The 17,174-nt window shown below is 46.3% G+C and overlaps 2 protein-coding genes across 2 annotated transcripts; one reads left to right on the top strand and one right to left on the bottom strand.

Annotated features, from left to right (window-relative positions):
- The first annotated feature begins 2,612 nt into the window (after nt 1-2,612).
- NHP2 (NHP2 ribonucleoprotein) lies at nt 2,613-5,674 on the top strand. The gene is made up of 4 exons (XM_043985510.1): nt 2,613-2,889; nt 3,067-3,136; nt 4,769-4,874; nt 5,304-5,674. Exons 1-4 carry the CDS (start codon nt 2,727-2,729, stop codon nt 5,427-5,429), a joined length of 465 nt encoding a protein of 154 aa, XP_043841445.1. The 5' UTR covers nt 2,613-2,726; the 3' UTR covers nt 5,430-5,674.
- Nucleotides 5,675-6,361: 687 nt separating this feature from the next.
- Nucleotides 6,362-16,161, bottom strand: RMND5B (required for meiotic nuclear division 5 homolog B). The gene is made up of 10 exons (XM_043989380.1): nt 15,820-16,161; nt 13,823-13,976; nt 10,818-10,963; nt 10,348-10,488; nt 9,826-9,926; nt 9,165-9,331; nt 8,532-8,697; nt 7,911-8,013; nt 7,675-7,829; nt 6,362-7,063 (listed from the first exon to the last, which is right to left on the bottom strand). Exons 2-10 carry the CDS (start codon nt 13,959-13,961, stop codon nt 7,000-7,002), a joined length of 1,182 nt encoding a protein of 393 aa, XP_043845315.1. The 5' UTR covers nt 13,962-13,976; nt 15,820-16,161; the 3' UTR covers nt 6,362-6,999.
- Between the last annotated feature and the right edge of the window lie 1,013 nt (nt 16,162-17,174).

Genomic DNA, 17,174 nt, shown 5'->3' with positions numbered 1-17,174 from the left:
TGCCAACAGAGCTCAAGTCTCTGGTATGTAGTTGTCTTCCAATCATCAGACAGACTAATTGTGGAGAAACTCAAGACGAGGGTATGCTGACTACTAGGTGAATGATTTTTTTCAGCCATAACATCACATCATTAAGACTGTCCAAGGTTGGGGCAGCTAGGTGGCACAGTGGATAGAGCACTGGCCCTGGATTCAGGAGGACCTGAGTTCAATTCTGACCTCAGACACTTGACACTTACTAGCTGTGTGACCCTGGGCGAGTCACTTAACCCTCATTGCCCAGAAGAAAGAAAGAAAGAAAGAAAGAAAGAAAGAAAGAAAGAAAGAAAGAAAGAAAGAAAGAAAGAAAGAAAGAAAGAAAGAAAGAAAGAAAGAAAGAAAAGGAAGGAAGGAAGAAAAAGGAGACTAGAAGGCTTTAAAAGACCTCAGGTTTTTGGTTTGTTTGTTTTTTTAGTGAGGCAATTGGGGTTAAGTGACTTGCCCAGGGTCACACAGCTAGTAAGTGTTAAGTGTCTGAGGCCAGATTTGAACTCAGGTACTCCTGACTCCAGGGCCGGTGCTCTATCCACTGCGCCACCTAGCTGCCCCAGACCTCAGGTTTTTATGCATATTTAACAATCAGCCCAGAACTGAGTAAAACAAAGTCAAGTTGGACAGACTCTCTCTCAGCCCAACTCATTACTGCAGTAGCTATTATGTGGCAAGCACTACCTCATAGGCTTCATGTTTTGTGACAAGATTGACTTGATGAATACGTGAAATATGGGTAAACTTTCCCCATATACAGCAAGTTTACTCCACTTTTACTTTTCCTATCGTTAACATTTCTCTAGTTTAAAACAATAGGGCTAGTAAAGTGTTTTACAATCCCTTTTTAAATATGTATTTCTCAGCTAGTTGTTCTTACCCTTGTTTGGGGAAGAAGAATGGGGAGAGACATCACAAGTACAATGATTTCATAGCATTATACAGAGCTGGAAGGGTTCTAGGTGGTCAGCTAATTCAAGCTTGCCCCCAGTTCAGAAGTCCTCTCTACATATCCCCCACGGAGGGGGTGGCAGGGAAGGTGTCATCCAATCTCATAACCTTTTAAGTCTAATAAGTAACTGACAACTTAGTACTTCCAGAAGCAATTCATTTCACATTGGGACATCATAAATTAGCATCACAGCCTAGAGCTGGAAGCTCGTCAGAGGCCATCTTGTCAAACTGATTTTACAGATGAGTAAACTGAGGCACAAAAACGTTAAATCTCGGTCAAACAATAAACGGCAAAGCCGAGATTGTAGCAATATATTACTTACCCAAAGCGGTGAAAAAAAGTGTGATGAGCATTTTTATCAATCCTGACCCGGAGACACAAACCCTTCCAGGTAAGGAAGAAACAACTGATGCGTCTTCCTTTGATACCTGGAAACCACGAAAAACCAAATGGACCAATAAAACTGCCTTTCGGGGTTCAGGGGCACAAACCCACGTGAAGCCGCGGGGTTTGGTGACGGAAAACTAGGAGTCCCAGATTCTGAGTCATTCCCAGGCAGTCCTGTAGTCTCCGGGATCTGGCCGGGAAGGGAGGACGCTCAGGGCTGCAGACGCGCCGGGCAAGTCCAGCCTAGCAGGTCGTAGAGGCGTCCGGGGCACTTCTAGACAGACCACTTCATCCTGCCTCGAGGGCAGAGGGTGCCAGGCGGAAGAGGCCAAGAAGGACGCACGGGAAGGAAGAGTTGCCATCTCCCAGAGGCCCGACCCAGCAAGGCTTAGGCAGGTAGAAGCTAGCTACCAGACCCAGAGACGTCAGGCAGCCCCAGCTCAGCTAACACCTCACCCGAAAGAGTCAAACACACAACCTTATCCAACCCCCTCGGAGCCCCGCCCCTATTGACACCGGGCCCAATCCCTCCTCAGTCACTGACTGAAGGCTCCGCCCCCTTGCTTCAGGGCCTATCCCCTTTCCAGAGATTCCTGCAGGCCCCACCCTTCCAGGACCCCGCCCCCTACTGCCTCAGGCCCTGTCCATTTCCCTAGCATTGCCTGAAGTCCCCGCCCGTCCCTGAACTCCCACGGTACGGCCCCCTCTCCCTTCAGGGGGCAATCCTACTCTTGGCACCGCCTCCTCCCCGCTAGTGCGCCAGTGACTGGGCAAAGGACCCGCATGGCCTCAGTGCTACTTTCCAGAGCCCACGCCCCTTCGTGACCGAGAGCTCCGCCCCTCGCCTTCCTAAGTCCCAGAATGCTGTCCCTTCTCCACGAGAGCGGCTTCATTGCCGTCCCGGTTTCAAGCATTGTCCCGCACTATTCTCCAGCACTTTCTCCTGCTCCACAACTCAAGCCTCTTCCCGAGACTCATTTCTCACTTCATCCCGTTTCCTCCTCCCCACTCCTTTCACGTTGGGCTCCGCCTAGAACCCAAGGCCCTGGCCCCGCCTTCATTTTCCAGGCCCCGCCTCCGGGCTCCCGGAGCTTTGGAGCCCGCCCTCCTCCGCTTCTTGCCTTATAGGTCCCGCCCACTGCCACAGCCGCGAGATCCAGAAGCCACCACAATTGGTTGAGAAGGGGGAAGAGGCGGGAACTTTCCTGTGCCTCGCTTCTGATTGCCTGGAGACCGTGACCTCGCCGAGTTCGCTCGAGGCGTGGCCGCACAACCCGGAAGTTGTTCTCGTGGTGGCTCGCTCGTGCTTCGCGAGCGTCAGGAGCCTGCGGTCTCGGTAGCTCTCGGTGTCGCTGAGATGACCAAAGTAAAGCGGGAAGCGGAGGAGTCGGAGGCAGCGCCGGAGAGTTCCGGGGGTCCTGAGCGCACGTACGAAGAGATGCTGGCGAACCTGAACCCCATTGCGCAGCCCCTGGCGTCTCGCCGCCTGACTCGGAAGCTGTACAAGTGCATCAAGAAAGGTGGCTCAGGGAGCGGGAGAGGCTGCGGTCGTGGCTGTGGGGAAAGGAGGGGAAGCCGAGGAGAGGGCCGGAGGGGCGAGGCGGGGAGCCAGAGGCGAGAGAGGGGGGAGATGGGGGTGGAGAAGGGGGAGGCCGCGCTGCAGCCCCGGGCCCTGAACTGACTCCCGATCCTTGCAGCCGTGAAGCAGAAGCAGATCCGGCGAGGCGTGAAGGAAGTCCAGAAATTCCTTAACAAAGGAGAAAAGGGGTAAGAATCGTATAAAAGCTAACGTTTACGTAGGATTTTAAGGCTTGCAAAGGTCTTTGCATACGCTATTTCGTTTGAGCTTCACAGCAACCTTGTGAGGTAGGTGCTGGTATTCTCTCCAAAGATAAATGACTTGCTCGGGGTCCCGCAGCTAGCATCGGAGTCAGGATTTGCACCCAGGGCTCTGACTCCCAAGTCCAGCACTCCATCCTCCCTCCAGCTGTCTTGAGTTAGGATCACCAGGTAAATTCCTAATAACCTGGCATTTCTCTAAGGCCTTTCCGCCAAAAACAAGGCTGGTTTAGTAATAGTGCATTCCACACAGGTAAGCACATTAAAATTTTAAGATTTTCACTCCTTTATCTGTTCTGCCATCGAATGTTTATTGAGTACCTACTTTGTGAAATTAAATACATAGATGAGTGAGTAAGCCATGAGAGGTGACCTGCACCAGTCGGTAGGGCTGGATCTATAGCAAAGAAGTTTTGCTTTCAAATCCTACCTTGACACTTAGTAGCTTGTGACTCTGAACAAGTTACCCTCTGAGCATTAGCTTCCTCATCTTTAAAATATGGGAGTTGGCTTCAGATATCTAAATGCATATTATCTTGCCCTCCCAGTCTAGCAGGGAAGATGGGACATAGATATATCAGCCATCATTTTTGCAAGTCAAAATTGTCACCAAAATACATATAATTTGGGGGGGGGGGGTCAGAGGAAATTGAGTATATTGCCTTATTTTGTAAAATCTAATGCCTGATAATTACCAAGAAAATGTTTTGTTGGAGTGAACAAAACTACAACAATTTATTTGAAAACAATATTGCAACTTTGAAACACTTTAGAACTCTGGCCAATGCAGTGATAAACTGTAAGTCCAGAAGCTTGATAAAACATGCCACTCACTTCCTTCAAGAGAACTTAAAATGCAAAGAGAGGGGCAGCTAGATGGTGAAGTGGATAGAGCACTGGCCCTGGATTCAGGAGTGCCTGAGTTCAAATCCGGCTTCAGACACTTAACACTTACTAGCTGTGTGACCCTGGGCAAGTCACTTAACCCCAATTGCCTTACTAAAAAAAAAAAGTTACCAAAAAATGCAAAGAGAGACATTTGTTTTGGGGCATACTTAATGTAGGGATTTGTTTTGCTGGACTGTGCATGCTTGTGACAAGGGTTTTATTCAGTGGACGGAACAAATTGGTTTTTGGGGGGGAGGTATATATTGGGGGTGGATTGATAAACATTGCCTAACAGTGAAATGGGATGTGCTGAAGAGAAAGCAACCCCACACATTTAGGTTTCGATGTTAAGATAAAGTCATGGATTGTTATAGCTAGAGAGTCTTTTAGCATTGAGCTCAACCCCTGAATTTCAGAACAAAGAAAAAACTGAGAGCCAAAAAGGAAAAGTAACTTGTTCAAGGTCCCAAAAGTCAGGGCCGAAGTGGGACCCATTTGCTGGGTCATCTGGCTGACTTTAGTGCCCTTTCCACTGCACTGCTTTTCAAAAGCATAATAGCCAAGAATTATCTATGCCCTAACCCCCCTTATGTTCCTGACCTTAAGAAAACCCTCTTGAATGTAGATTTTCATTCTGTAGTAGATGAAAACAAATTACTCCTTTCATTACAGGATTATGGTTTTGGCTGGGGACACACTACCCATCGAGGTATACTGCCATCTTCCCATTATGTGTGAGGATCTGAGTATGCCTTATGCCTACGTTCCCTCAAAAACGGTAAGAACTTTATTGTAGGTGCTGTCTGCAGTGTTGCCCATTTTAACAGTATAAAAGCAAGTGAAAATGAGAAGATATTTTAGGGGCAGGAATAGAATAAAGTTCATTGATACTAGGTCTCCTGACTCAGTCCTGAACCCCTAGGTCTCCTGACTTATTCCTGAACCCCTGAAAAGACAATGCAGAGTTGACACGGTCGTTACTTGAAATTACTTAGCAAGTAATAACTTTTTAAAAGAAATTTGAGGGGTAGCTAGGTGGTGCAGTGGATAAAGCACTGGCCATGGATTCAGGAGTACCTGAGTTCAAATCCGACCCCAGACACTTGACATTTACTAGCTGTGTGACCCTGGGCAAGTCATTTAACCCCCATTTCCCTGAAAAAATTTTGAAGAAAAACTAGCTCTTTCTTTTATTCCCACCTTACAGGATCTGGGAGCAGCTGCGGGCTCTAAGCGCCCAACTTGTGTGATCATGATTAAACCACATGAGGACTACCAGTCTACATATGATGAGTGCTTAGAGGAAGTAGAGTCTCTTCCCGTCCCCTTGTAAAGAAAAGTTGTGTGATATTCATGCTTATTTAGGAGACTCTTCTTGACTGCAAAAGACAGTGGTGCAAGCAAACAGCTTCATTGTGCCTCCAAGGGGCAGGCAGCCCTCCATCATCTCCCCACTGGTATTCCCAGAGATTTTTTTTATGATAGTTTAAATAATAATTTCACAAAACTTTGGCCAATAGTATCATGGTTGTCAAAGCTATTTGTTACCAAGCGGTGAAATAAAGTTTTGGAAAATAACTTCTGGTAGTTTCTGTGGGAGGTAAGAGGATTCTGGTTTCTTTTAAGTGCAGTAACAAATGGAACCGTGGCTCCTGAAGAGGGAAAACGCTGACATACATGCATTAGTGAAAGACTAATGGAATCCTTGACTCCACCACCACCCACCCCTAAAATGAGCAAGCCACAGAGCAAGGCCTCTGCCTCCATTCAACTTCCACTCGTTTAACAGTGAGAGCTCTGATTCTCTGTGTCTAACTGGAAGCTAACACCCCCCACTCCATTTTTCTCCTTGCCACAGGGGTCCCAAATAATTCTACCCAGCATTGGGATCAGGATACCTGCCTACACAGCTTGAAAGAGGTTTTCAGACCCAAGTCATAGTAAATGTAATGGTTGTTGGCAGCATCATAGCACCTTGCTGGATCCCATAATCAGGTCCCCTGATACTGTAACATAGAGCTAATTGGAAGTACCTTCCAGGGAAGAAAAGGTTCATCAGAAGAGGTTGCTTTGCATTCCTTCTGTCCCCAAAACAGCTCTTGCTGCTTTTATCTTCTTGCTAAAGTTTTCTCCCCCTTAGCCTTAATGTGATACATTTGATTTTTCTTAAGTTAGAAGTGAGACAGCCAGTGGCCCAGGAACTAATCTTACCTATGCAACTCAATCTTTTGTAGTAAGTGCAATGCAAAGACAGAGCAATTACAGAGAAGGGAAGTGGTTTATTTGTTCAAAGTTATAAAACAGCTGCATCCAAGTCTAACTAAGCTATTTACATTGTAAAACTGGTAAATACAATTGAAACACTGTACAGTAGCAAGTGGCTGGCACCACACCTGGGCTGGCCTTAGGTTGTAGAGCTAGATCTAGATACACAAACTGCAGTGCAAGATGACAAGGGGAAGGAGGGTAGAAATACACCTTGATGTTATCTGGTTGTTGCTACTTTAAACAGACACTAGGCAAAACAACTGGCAGGAAAGTGCATATAAGATATGGGAAGGGAGAACAGAACAAGGAAAGGCATAAGAGGTGCTGGAGCAGGGATAGTGTCTGTGCCCAACCTGCAGCCATCCACTAGAGTTCAGTTCTCTGCTTTAGCAGACAACAGCCAAAGAGTGACGAAACCCTCCCAGACCACAGATCTTCCTTTGTGACAGATGTTTTGGAGCTAACAAAAGGACCTTGCCTCCCCAATTCCTACGTAGTGCTATTCTCAGCTTTTCAAAACAGCACAGAAGGGGCTCTCACGGCATGTCCATCCTTGGGTCCCATCTCCCCTACAAAAGACCAGCCAAGGCATATTGGGAATGTCCCCTCTACCAAATGAGCTGACTTCCTTGTTATCAGAATATGATACGCTTGCCATCAGCTGGGTTCTGCTCCATGGGGCAGTAAGGGCATTTCAGTCTGAGGAGAGAAGAAAACGGCAAAGGTTAAGAGACCAGAAATGGAAACAGTACATCTGTCAATATTGCAGCTGATCTGCCTAACTGGTCTTTCTGCCTCCAGGGTATCCCATCTCCAATCCAGCCTCCACAATAAGTAGTCTTCCTAATGCACTGTTCAGGTGCTATAGAAACAGGCAGTTGGAGAATTTACAAAATAAAAATATAATCCTCCACTCAAGTCCCTCTATAATCTGGTTCCAACCTACACTTCTAGCTTTATCTCATACTCTTTTACCTTCACATATCTGTAAGACAGATATGTTTCTTCTACCCCCAACTCCTGTCTACTAAAGCCCAGATGAAAGGAATCTCTACCTCCTTGAATTTTTCGTAGCATTTTGCCTGGACCTTTCTCATAAAATGGTAGTTGGTGTACTTGTCCTTCCCCTATTAGAAAATGTTTTTGGGGGAGTAGGGCCTATCTTGCATTTAATCCTCAGTGCCTGGCATAGGGCCTTGCATACAAGGAGACAGTTAAGCAATTTCTGAAGTGAATTTAGACAGCATTTGCTATCTAACACACAGATGAGCATAAATTCATGTTCTCAGAGAAGGCAAAATATAACTTACTTTCCTCCATTGATGAGCTTGTTGAGGGCATCCCTAGAGATGACATGACCACAGATGAGTTTGATAGGTGGATTGGAATCTGAAGTTTGCTGGCGCAGAATGGGGCAGGCAAACACCGAGTGGTACCAGCACTTCATGCCCAGTTCAATCTCAATCTGTTGAGAAAAGAGAGCACTGAGCTCCATCCCCCTCTGCTCCCTGTGGCTGCCACCCTATCATGTCCAGCCAGGACTTACAGGCAGTTCATCCTTATGGCTCCAGACTCCCGTGCACTGTCTCTGCTCAATCACCGCTTTGATGTTCATTAACACAGGCAGTGCCACACACCCAGAGGCAAAGCTGCAGAAAGGAAAAAGCTTACTGCCCTGAGTCACAAGACCTAGGTTTGAATTCGAGCTTTGCCACCTACTGGCTGGGTGATCTTGAGCAAGTCACTTCCCCTCTGAGCCTCACTTTCCTCTAAAATGAGGAAACTGACAAAAGAACAATATACACAATGACAACAATGTAAATGAAAAGATCCCTAAAAGGAAACCAAACTACCTGAAATACCACTGGAAGCTAAAATATATTCTCTCTTCCATAGCAGTGAGGTCAAGGACTATCAGAACAAAATATTTATAATGTCCAGTGTAATTATTGCAAGGGAAGTTTTTGCAATAAGGTAAGATTCAATTTGGGGAAAGAAAACGAGACATAAACAAAATATTTTTTTAAATGAAGAGATCCATTCCAGCTCTAAATTCTATGTAAATCTATAGTCCTCTGGTCTCCTGAGACAGGTAAGCCCAGGTCCTGGTACTACCCAAAAGGCTGGGCTCTCCTCTCTCACTTGTATCTAAGGGACTTCGCTATACCTGACACTGAGTGGGGACTCCACGGATAATCCAAGAAGAGCACAGGCATCTCGAGTAAAGGTCTCACAGATCTCTGCCCAGTGACTATTGTCCAAGAGATGACAGTAGGGAGACTTCTCAATGCCCAACCGGAGATATACAAGGCTTCCCATCATCACCTGGATCTCTGCAAAGCAACACACAGGCAGCTCAGGAAGTGCCTAGGAATGCTGAGAGCTTGATCAGCACCAAAGCTACATATAACAGCCTCCTCTTTACACCAAGTCCTGGAATCACAGGGTTTGGAACTGGAAGGGAATTTAATCCATCTCCCTCATTTTTCAACCCAGAGATGTGACTTCCCAAGGTCAGACAGGTAATAAGCTGCAAAGGGAGTATCTGAACCCTGGTCCTCTGACGCAGCATCATTTCCACGACACCATACAGCTCCAGGTTCCTGGAGAGAGGTGGGTCCTAACTATTTTAATTGAGTAGAAAATTGAACGTACCAAGTTAAATAGGGGGCAAAAATTGGCATTACTCACTCTAAGTAAGGTCTAGTGAGAAAATCAGGAGCTAATTTCCAGAGACATCCAGACCGACCCGCTGATTCCATGCTGGGCTCTCAGTACCCTGGATCCCTAGCACTCTTACCCCGTTGGTGCAGCCGTGCAAAGGGCTGGAAGTGCCGTGCATAGTTCAGGGCTTCCAGCTGCTTTTCGGGGCCCCCTGCCAGGAGCCGGATGAAGTGCAGTCGGTGCAACTTAAACTCCAGGGAACTATTTAGTTCCAGCAGGCGCTGCCTGTTTGAAATGGCCCAGCTGGGAAGGAGAGATAGGTTACCTCAATACTCAGCTGTGTCCCAGAGGGAATTCCCTGAACTCCATATCACCACTGAGATGGCAGCTATAATTTAGGAAAAAATAAGTAACAGAAAGATGAGGCCTTTGACAAATGAGCAAATCACCCACAGAAGAGAGGGGCTGGAGATTTAAAGTGTCCTAGGGAAATGGGAATTTAAATAAAGGGAGCAGGCAGGTCATCTGCATTCAATGCTAGGGGCCTGGATGCTGAGCAGCAAAGGCATGGTTAGACCTACTTTCCCCAGCTCTCTTCAGGTAATACAAGCTCAGAAAAGTTAGGTGAGGAGCCCAGAGTTAGAGAGCTAGACAACTAGCTTTCCAGAGTAGGGACCCAAACCTACTTTATAGTCTTCCGACCGCAAAGCCAGGGCTCCTTCTAAAGGTGTCCTAGAGCTCTAAAGCCCAACCAGGAGCCCATGAGTCCCGCATGGTAACCTGCCCCGCCTCCATACTCTAAAGCTGGTCGAAGGTCTTGTTCATGCAGAGCTTCCAGGATCCGATTCAGCTCTAGGAAAGGCTGCTTAAAATCCAAGTCCACATTCAGAGTTGATTCCTTAGGGAGAAACAGATCATATGAGGGGTGTATAGAACCTTCCCTGCATTCTGTTTGTTAGGTGCCATTAGAGATGGCGATAAGTCTGGAGGGGAGGACACTTAAAGCCGAGGTTCCGTTTGTCTATAGACTAAATCTCCACCTCTGCCCAACTCTGTCATTCCCTCTTATCTATACGTTGGGACCTGCTCCAATCCAAATTAACTGGCAGGTAGTTTAAGGAGCCTTGGGGGTGGGGGTGGGAGTGGGGGTGGGGCAGCTAGGTGGCACAGTAGATAAAGCACCAGCCCTGGATTCAAGAGTAACTGAGTTCAAATCCAGCCTCAGACACTTAACACTTACTAGCTGTGTGACCCTGGGCAAGTCACTTAACCCTCACTGCCCTAAAAAAAAAAAAAGAAGAAGAAGAAGCCTTCGGCACCTGACACAATTCCTCAGCAACATTCAGCATGCCCTGCTGGTACAGGTGCTCCACAATCGCCATCTGCAGAATCTGCTGCTGCTTCTCACGAGAGTCCCACGCGGTATCTGAGACCACGCCACAAATCTCTGCGTCAAAGTTCTGAACAACAAAGAGGGGAGAGAGCCTGTTGAATCCTCTCAGCCTCTCACTGTGTATTTTCCCTTCCTCTCTTATGCTCCCACAATTGTGTCTAAGAACCCCAAACCCCTCAACCTAGAGTATATACAGGAAGAATAACTGAAGTCCACTGAGGAGAAGGACCAGAGACTTTCCTGGTTAAGCCTACCTTTCCCCAACTTCTGAACCATGCCTTGTTTCATCTTATTCATTCTAACATTTGAGAATCTTTTCTTAAGTTCCTGTTAGGGGTATCTCCTACTACAAATGACAACCTGGACACTGAGCTTCAAGGGACTAGTGGCACTTACCCTGTCGATGGCTTTGCCCACTCGGGAAACACTGCTGTGAATGTCCTTATGGTCTGATGCAAGTTTCTGTACTGTGTCCTTGATTTTCCGACAGCACTGGGACATCACTACAGAAAGTGTGGCTGAGAGAGGCGTCCCCTGAAGAGCTACAGAGCAAAGCAAGGATTAAGTCAGGACATCACTCCAGAAGGAATGCACAGAGCCCCAAAGAGGCCCCAGGTGTGAGATCTGCTCTAACACAGGCCATTTTCCTTCTTTCCTGCCTGAACAAGAAGTAGCCCTGTCTTTTCCTGATTAGCAGAGATCCCTGCATGATACAAGGGGGAAAAGTAATGAAAGTAACGAATGGGTCTAATGTTAGTAAACTTTTTTTTTTTTGTACAGGGCAATGAGGGTTAAGTTGCTTGTGTAGGATCACATAGCTAGTAAGTGTCAAGTGTCTGAGGCTGGATTTGAACTCAGGTCCTCCTGAATCTAGAGCTGGTGCTTTATCCACTGTGCCACCTAGCTGCCCCTTGTTAGTAAACTTTATTTATTTATTTATTTTTTGCAGGGCTATGGGGGTTAAGTGACTTGCCCAGGGTCACACAGGTAGTAAGTGTCAAGTGTCTGAGGCTGGTTTTGAACTCAGGTACTCCTGAATCCAGAGCTGGTTACTTTATCCACTGTGCCACCTAGCTGCCCCTTGTTAGTAAACTTTTGAAGAAACTTCAAAGGAGTGGAATACACTGAACAAAGCTGCCCTTTTATCCCTATCAACCAATATTCACTGAGCATCAGTTACATGTAGAGCCTGATGCCAAGCACTGAACCCCATATGACCCAAACCATGACAGAGAAACAGAAAACAGAAAAGTGGCAATTGTGTGGTGAAAAAAACAATGGATTTGGAATTGGGGAATTTGGTTCAAAGCCCATGACTGACAGTTGCCACGAACGGGTCATTTTACTTCTCTTTGCATATTTTCTTACCTGTAAAACAGATATAAGACCTGTACTACCTATCACACAGGAATATGGTAAGGAAAACCATAAAAGGCAGTATAGTACAGTGGAAAGTACACTAGATTTAGAGTGAGAGGACCTGGGTTCAAATTCTGCCTCTGCTATGTACTACCTATATGTTCTTGGGCAAGTCACTTAATGTCTCTTGGAGGAAAAGAATCTCTTGGTCTCAGTTTCTCATCTGTAAAATGAGCAAGTTGGACTAAATGACCTATAAAAGTTCTCTCCAGCTCTACATCTGTGGATTCTATGATTCCTATTTAAACCTCAAAGTACTACAATAAATGAATTACTGATGTTATTTTCATATAGAAGCTGTGAAGAGCTGCTGGTATAACTGGAAAGACAAGGCAGGTCCACAAATTACCACAATACTGGGAAAATGTCATAAAACATATGTAGGAGAAAAAAAATCACAAGGTGAACTGTGATTCACCCTTCTGGACCTTTATGAAGCAGAGAGATGGCTTCCTGATCTAACTACAATACATAATATTATACAGTCATTGCATTAAACGGGTATTAAACAAAGTGCTACATAGGGTTGAAGGCAGGAAAAACAAGAAGACTTCCTAGGGAAGGTTGCATTTGAATTAGGCTTTAAAAGATGAGTAGAGGGGGCGGCTAGGTGGCACAGTGGATAAAGCACCGGCCCTGGATTCAGGAGTTCCTGAGTTCAAATGTGGCCTCAGACACTTGATACTTACTAGCTGTGTGACCTTGGGCAAGACACTTAACCCTCACTGCCCTGCAAAAAAAAACCCCCAAAAAACAAATAAAAGATGAGTAGAGGGGGCAGGTAGGTAGTGCAGTGGATAAATCACCAGCCCTAGATTCGGGAGGACCTGAGTTCAAATCTGACCTCAGACACTTGACACTTACTAGCTGTGTGACCCTGAGCAAGTCACTTAACCCTCACTGCCCCACCAAAAAAAAAAAAAAGATGAGTAAAAATAGGCAAACAGGAGAGAGGGACCATCTTAGACAGAGAATAGTGTGAGCAAAGGCCAAGAGGTAAGAAAGTGCAGTTTGTGTTTGGGTGAGCAGAGAAAAATTCAAATGAGGTTTTAGAGTTTGTGGAAGGAAGTTAATATGAGATAAGGCTGGAAAAGTAGGGTGTCCTTAGAATGTGAAAGGCCTTGAGAAGGAAGATAAATATAAACTTGGTAAGCAATAGAAACCACTAAAGATTTCTGAGCAGAGGCATAGCACAATCATATCTACATATAAGAAAGATTATTCTGGCATCAGTATGAAGGAGAAGACTTGTTAGGAGATCACAATAGTCCAGGTAGGTGGAGTTAGTAGAAACAAAAGAGGAGAAATACAAGTGATATTGTGGAGGTAGAATCAACAAAGCCAGTAACTAATTGGATATGAGAGCAAAAGGGAAGAGCCAAAAATACCCTCCTATCATTTCAAACACTAGAGAAATAGGGGAAAGTGATGGTGCTGACAAAAACAGTGCTGACAGAAGAAAAAGTGGGTTTAAGGAGAAAGATAAAACCAGTTTTGGATATGTGGGATTTTGAAATGCCAGTGGAATATCTAAGTGGCAAATTTGTTGTAGGGAGTTGGAAAGGAAGTAGTTTATAAACCTTTAAATATTATATAAATGACTAATTATGACTGAAAGAAGGTGAAGGTTCAAAGCAGGGTCATATACAGATGAACTATTATTACTGGATGGAGGTAGAAACATAAATGTGAAATCACAGTGATCCATATGGCTAATCCATCAGACTTATGACATTCTCTTTTTGTTCCTGTATGATACCCAAATTAGACACACTGATATACTACTTCCTTCAAGTGCCGTGATAACTGTAGAAATAGATAAGTTAGGCTTGGCCAAATCCCTTTTGAGACACAGCTACTAGGTCTCAGGAAACAACCTCGTCCTGGACCCCAGCCCACAGCACTGACAACCTCAATCAACCAATGAGTATTTACTGAAAACATACTTCATCTCGGAGGTCCAAGGCAGTGACAGTGGTTACCTGCGCTGGTGAGTTCCTCCCGTAGCTGGCTCACATAGTGCAGCAGCTCCTCTAAGCTCTTCTCACAGTGCTGCCCGTAACTTAAGAACTTTTGCAGAACTTTGTCAAGTTCTCGCTCCACACATGCACACTGCTCCATTTCTGGGCCCCCAACCTAAAGAAAGCATCAGTGGTTCAATTCAACAAACATGTATTAAGCACATATACTGTACTGGGGGCTGGGAATACAACAAAAAAAATCCAGTCCCCAGCCTCAAGGATCTTGGACTTTTGATGTCCTCTTGGTCTTTTCTTCTCATTTGCTTTCGACAGCCTCCAACACTGCCGTTTGTCTTTGAAAGTTTCAGTTCTAGGATCTAAACTCTCCAGCTACCTATAACATGACGCCAAGCAACCTCTCACGGAAACATGAACCCCTAAGCTTCTATTATGGGGAACCTCTTCAATTCAATACAACACAACAACCATTTATTAAACAATGTGCAAGGCACGGTGATGGGCACATAAGAAATGCTTCTGGGGGCAGCTAGGTGGCGAAGTGGATAAGCACCGGCCCTGGAGTCAGGAGTACCTGAGTTCAAATCCAGCCTCAGACACTTAACACATACTAGCTGTGTGACCCTGGGCAAGTCACTTAACCCCAATTGCCTCACCAAAAAAAAAGAAAAAAAGAAATGCTTCTGAATAAATAACCCATTGCTATAAGTCCTTTAAAGTCTACATAACAATTTATTTACAACTACTCCACAAATAAGAAGCTATAGGTGCTATTATCCTCATTTTACAACCGAGTAAAGTACACAATTACAAAGCTAGTAATTGCTGTATTCACATTTTATGCCCAAATCTCCAACACTCTCCCTTCCCGTCACAGAATAACATTATCATGTCTTTACACAATCCCTTAGACCCCTTCAACTTCTGAACCTTTACAAGTAACTCTCAGTATCTGCTCTTCGGAGTCCTAACCCCAATTAGCTAAAAAAAACCCTGGACTGACATCCAAAAGATCAAGTTCTGGTCCTAGGTCAGCCTCTGGTTCCATCGGTGGCCTTGAGCAAACTCCTTTCCCTCTCCTTGATCTCAATGTTTCCATATTTAAAATGGAGTGGTTGGGCCAGATTTCTAAAGTTTCCTTCAGTGCTAAGATCCTTTGATTTTATAACACTGTTATCCCCTTCACAGTCTCACTCAATGTATTAACACGGCACTACTATGCACGTAGTAAGTACTTAAATGGTTTTCCATTCATTCGTTTCTCATCCTAGGCCCTGGCGACGAACCTATTTGGGTTCTTTCTGTCTCTACAAACACCTAGACCATGTCCTTCCTCATACTCTGTCCATAAAAGGCCAGGTCTCCATTCTACCCCATCCTTGGACCTAACTAACCCCAACACTAAAACTGAGGCATTATGAGGAGCGTGATTTTTAGTCGGCTGAAAACTTGTTCTGCAAATAGCTCGACTCATCTAAAGGGCACCTGCTGGGCAGTCATGAATAACTTGGAGAGGAAGAGGATACAAACGACAGAAAAGGTGAGGAGCCTCCCTGGAAGATATCTAAAGACTGGAGGCCGGGCACCTCCTTCTGTGACTTTGGTCACTCTCTGGGCCTCTGTTTCTCCAACCATAAAATGTGAGTGTTTAACTCGAGGGTCTCTTAAGGTCTCCTCTCACACAACTGATGGAAGGATGTACGGAGGCAGGAGCCCCCGCCCAACACGGGGTCCTCCGACACCGAACTTGGGGCTCTTGGCGTTCGCCGCCGCCGGGGCCGAGGGTCATCCGGGACCACCTCATCCTGCCCAGGTCCCTCCCTCGCTTGGGCCTCCCCCGGTCCTGGTTCCCGGGTCCCCCAGGCCCAGGCCCCGCTCCCCAGGTCAGACAGGCCCCCGGCTGCTTGGACAATACAGCCGTCCCTGCCCAGCCCCACCGCGGACCGCCTCGTCCACCTGGCCGACCCAGCTCAGCCTCGGGGGTCGGGGCTGGCGCTCACCTCGGCCCACCTTAGCCCCGGCCCAATTCCGGCGCCGCTGTCAGCTCAGAACCGGAAACAGAGGCGGTTGCTACGACGGCCTCGGACTCGTCCACTGCGCCGGCTTCCGCAGGGGGGTGGGTGTTGCTACGTACTGAGCATGGAGCCGTCCACCGGAGCCTGAGGAGGGGCTGAACAGACCCTTCCAAACCTCGAGAGTTCCTTTCCGGTTGGGAAAAATGGAGACGGCTCTAGGCGAGTGGGACTAAACCATTCGAATCCACTTGGAGGGGGGACGAAGAGGAGAGCAGAAAAATGGACCGTTCCAGAGGAAGAGCAGGTCCCAGCCACCGGCAGAAGAGGGCTTGCGGAAGAAATGTAGCCATAGCAACCGAGGAAGGACTGCCCCGCCCCGACTTGGGGGAAGCAGCTTCCATCCTCCGCACCAAAAAAAGCATCACGTGTGGTCCTGGCTTTTTATCCTCTATATCCCATCCCATGTGCACTATCCTCCATCCAGTCCTCCGTTGTCCATCCCAGACCATGCTCTGCATCTCCATAAATCATCACATGCCACATGTCCTCTGGCCCCTACACACCCTATCCATTCTCACGTGTTTTCCTCTGTCCCTAACCCATCCCCATGTCTTTATGTCCTATGCCATAACCACTATCCCCAATGCCATTCCCTCCATCGCCATCCTGTACCGTTGGTTTTCTATTCTGTAATCCCATTTCCTCTGTCTCCACCCTGTTCTCTCCCTATCCCTAACCCCAAATTCTTTGTCTCTATCCAGTCCCATCCCTTTGGAAACAGCACTGGAGATGCATATGTGTTATCCTGAACCTGGGATAGGACAGAATTTATGAACCACCACCACGGATCTAGGAATAATCCATTCAATGACTCCTATTACATTTTATCACTTACCTGCTTTGACCGAGATCTTGTGCTAAAGCTGAGGATAGTACAATAACAGGTGGGATATGTCACTCTGCTGTCAAGGAGCTTATAATCAAATACAAGGCATGTACACAGATAACGATGCTACAAAGGAGAGTGAATATAGTCAACAGAGAGTTGCAGACAAAGTTTGAGGAGAAATTTGAAGAAAACATACCCTGGGTGCGACAGAAAAGGTTTCATAGAGGTCAGACAGTCTCAAGCATTTTAAAAGAACTTATTGGGGCAGCTAGGTGGCGCAGTGGATAAAGGACCGGCCCTAGATTCAGGAGGACCTGAATTCAAATGCGACTTCAGACACTTGACACTTACTAGCTGTGTGACCCTGGGTAAGTCACTTAACCCCAATTGCCTCACCAAAAAAAAAAAAAACCCAACAACAAAAACACACCAACTTATTATGCTCCAGGCA

Source organism: Dromiciops gliroides, chromosome 2 (genome assembly GCF_019393635.1).
Source record: "Dromiciops gliroides isolate mDroGli1 chromosome 2, mDroGli1.pri, whole genome shotgun sequence".
Lineage (NCBI taxonomy): Eukaryota > Metazoa > Chordata > Mammalia > Microbiotheria > Microbiotheriidae > Dromiciops > Dromiciops gliroides.
The sequence above is the reverse complement of the archived record's forward strand: the minus strand, read 5'-3'. Positions and strand labels throughout refer to the sequence as shown.

Excerpts from the sequence above, each read along its gene's own strand:
- NHP2 (XM_043985510.1), top strand. The coding sequence starts at position 2,727 with ATGACCAAAGTAAAGCGGGAAGCGGAGGAGTCGGAGGCAGCGCCGGAG. Across the intron at positions 2,890-3,066 it reads GTACAAGTGCATCAAGAAAG|CCGTGAAGCAGAAGCAGATC; the intron begins GTGGCTCAGGGA and ends CGATCCTTGCAG. Across the intron at positions 3,137-4,768 it reads CTTAACAAAGGAGAAAAGGG|GATTATGGTTTTGGCTGGGG; the intron begins GTAAGAATCGTA and ends CTTTCATTACAG.
- RMND5B (XM_043989380.1), bottom strand. The coding sequence starts at position 13,961 with ATGGAGCAGTGTGCATGTGTGGAGCGAGAACTTGACAAAGTTCTGCAA. Across the intron at positions 9,332-9,825 it reads GACCTTCGACCAGCTTTAGA|CTGGGCCATTTCAAACAGGC; the intron begins GTATGGAGGCGG and ends TCTCCTTCCCAG. Across the intron at positions 7,064-7,674 it reads AAGCTCATCAATGGAGGAAA|ACTGAAATGCCCTTACTGCC; the intron begins GTAAGTTATATT and ends TTCTCTCCTCAG.